Source organism: Zingiber officinale, chromosome 9A (genome assembly GCF_018446385.1).
Source record: "Zingiber officinale cultivar Zhangliang chromosome 9A, Zo_v1.1, whole genome shotgun sequence".
NCBI lineage: Eukaryota > Viridiplantae > Streptophyta > Magnoliopsida > Zingiberales > Zingiberaceae > Zingiber > Zingiber officinale.
In genome coordinates, this window is record NC_056002.1 from 135,488,699 (window position 1) to 135,491,802 (window position 3,104).

The 3,104-nt window shown below is 41.5% G+C and overlaps 1 protein-coding gene across 1 annotated transcript; it reads right to left on the reverse strand.

The window, feature by feature from the left end:
* Nucleotides 1-1,494: 1,494 nt before the first annotated feature.
* Nucleotides 1,495-2,807, reverse strand: LOC122018474 (ATP synthase gamma chain 1, chloroplastic-like). Its single transcript, XM_042575798.1, has one exon. It carries the CDS (start codon nt 2,711-2,713, stop codon nt 1,631-1,633), a length of 1,083 nt encoding a protein of 360 aa, XP_042431732.1. The 5' UTR covers nt 2,714-2,807; the 3' UTR covers nt 1,495-1,630.
* Between the last annotated feature and the right edge of the window lie 297 nt (nt 2,808-3,104).

The window sequence follows — 3,104 nt, forward strand, 5'->3', positions numbered from 1 at the left end:
TAGCGAGATTGGACAGTGAAAACCTAGCTGGGAACTAGGGAATGGAAGTCCTAGTAGAACTGGGCAGTAAAGACCTAGTTAGCACGAGATGAAAAGTCCTAGTGGGTCAAAGGTTGACCGGACACTTGATGAAAAAGTCCTAACAGGTCAAGGGTGACTGGATGTTAGGTAATGGGAAGTCTCAACGAGTCACAAATGATTTTAGGATTGAGCAAATGAACCCTAAACTCAAGTTTGGAGTTTAGGATTGGGCAACTTAATCGATTGAGACTTGTTCCAATTGATTAGGCTGATGGTGCTTTTTGCAGGATCAAATCGATTGGCTAATCGATTATACCTTATGTTAATCAATTAAGACAATTAATTAAGGATTTTTTTTCACAAAAGAACAAAAGGACTTTTAATAATCTTATTAGTTGGAGTTATTTGTGAACTCTAGACCTATTCTAAAGACCTTCTCTTATAAATTGTGACAAAAAGGTGAATATATTCGTCCCCAGTGCCCTCACCAATCTGTCTCAAGGTCAACACGGAGAAGGTAAAACCTTCTCTTATAAATGCTCCATCAATTGATGGTTAAAATATCATTAGTCAACTTATCAATTAAGGGTGAATATTTAGTTAATTTAGTCTAATTTAATTAATTGAAAACTGATTCATATTGATTAATCAAATAAAATTAAATTTTACTAAAAATAAATTAAGCGAATAAATTAAATTTGATTTTAAGCGAATAAATTAAAATTTGATTATTTCAATTAACACCAAATTACTCAAATTTATTTTAAAAATTATATATATATATATATATATATATATATATATATATATATATATATATATTATTAAATTAACCGAATGTTGCTCCCTATCTCCTCCCTATCGACTAGTATGAATTATTACAGCTTGCTCCTAATTAATCCTTCCTTCAGGGTATCAATCCACATATCATTATCCGTCAGCCCACTACCTTAATCCAGTCTCATGGTCTATGACATTTTTTCTTTTATTACTTGAATATAATATTTGCATCAATCGATTAATTACAATTATGTTAACTTCTCATAATCTATCAATCAACCACACCACTTAAACAAACTACTTTTGTCTGCCCTAGTGGTCAAATAATCGATCCATCTAATGGTCAACTACATTTTTCCTTTAAGTGTAGTGTTAAATGGTTTAAATTTGATCCGCCAGAATACATTCTATAAATCATCATCAAGAATATTCTAATAATATCATATTTATATTATATATATATATATATATATATATATATATATATATATATATATATATATATATATATATATATACAATTCATTCCTAGTACACTGTTCCAATCATTCTTGTTTTTTTTTTTAACTCCATTGTAATAATAAAAAATAATCCCATATATAAATAAATAAATATATATATATATATATATATTACAATTCATTCCTATATACTGTTCCAATCATTCTTGTTTTTTTTTTAACTCCATTGTAATAATAAAAAATAATCCCATATATAAATAAGGTCAAAAACAGATGTTGACTTAAATATGTTGTACAATTAAAGAGGGAACAGAGTCGTTTGGTAACACAAAGTAAGTGTAGCGCGAATCGAATCAATGATATAGTTACTACACCAGAGCATCTGCCCCTGCGACGATCTCCAAGATCTCGCCGGTGATCTTGGCTTGCCGCTGCCGGTTGTAGAGGATGGAGAGCGTCTTCTTGAGCTCGACGGCGTTGTCGGTGGCGTTGCTCATGGCGGTCATCCGGGCGGCGAGCTCGCTGGCCAGCGACTCCTGCAGCGCGCGCAGGATCTGACTGTTGAGGTACAGCGGCAGCAGCGCGTCGAGGATCTGCACCGGGTCCTGCTCGAACTGCAGGATGGGGGAGAAGGCCGGCGTCGGCGTGCGCACCACGTCGCGCTCCACCGTCAGCTTCCCCTCCTTGGTGGTGAGCCGGAACAGCTCGTCCTCGGCCGCGTCCACGCACACGCCGTTCACGTCGCAGATCTCGCCCTTGGGCGACAGCGGCAGCAGCGTGTGGATCACCGGATCGGACTTCACCAGCGACACGAACTTGGTGTAGAGCAGCTCCACCTTGTCGACCTCCTCGCTGACGAACAGGGAGAAGACGTCGTCGGCGATGGCCTGCGCCTCCTTAGCGGTGGGCTGGTTGCCGGCGTCCAGGAATCGGTCGACCGGGATGTGGGGCCGTCGCTGGAAGTAGACGTTGCCCTTCTTCCCCACGCTGATGAGCGTGTATTCGATCCCCAGAACAGAGAGCTCCGCCATGCGCTGCTCCGCCTTCCGGATGATGGCGTTGTTGTAGGCCCCGCAGAGGCCGCGGTCGCCGGTGACCACCACCAGCGCGATCTTGCGCACGGGGCGCACGCGGGTCAGCGGCACGTCCACGTCCTCCGTCTGCAGCTGCTCGTTGATGTTGTACAGAACCTCCACCAGCGTCTCCGAGAAGGGGCGCCCGCTCACCACCGCCTCCTGCGCGCGCCGCACCTTCGCCGCGGCCACCAGCTTCATCGCCTCGGTGATCTTCTGCGTGTTCTTCACCGAGTCGATGCGGTCGCGGAGGTCGCGGAGGCTGCAGACGACGGTGGACGACGACGGGCGGGGCGAGCGGGGAGCCTGCAGGGCGAGACGGGAGGGGGACGAGAGCTTGGAGGAGCCCCAGAGCGGAGTGAAATTGGAGCAAGCCATGGAATTGAAGTTGAAGAAGAAGAAGAATGAAGAAGAAGTGTGGTGTTTAACGGCGAGGAAAGGAAGAAGAGGAAGAATGAGAGGTGGAGGGCAGAAAGTTTGGATTGGGTTGGGGATAAGGCTGGATTTTGACTCACGGCCATGCAATTTCTAAATTCATTGTTTGTTTTTTTTTTACCTTTCTTTTTTGATTAATTATTTTAATCATTTGTTATTTGCCTTGTTTTTATTTTAGAGTGCACGTATAAATTTAAAAAAAAAAATAGTTAAATCGAGTTAACCGATTAAACTGACAATTTAAAATTTTTTAATTAAAAAAATAATTATTTTAATTAAATCGACTTCATTTTAATTTTTAAAAAATATAACAAACAAATTGATAGACTGGTCT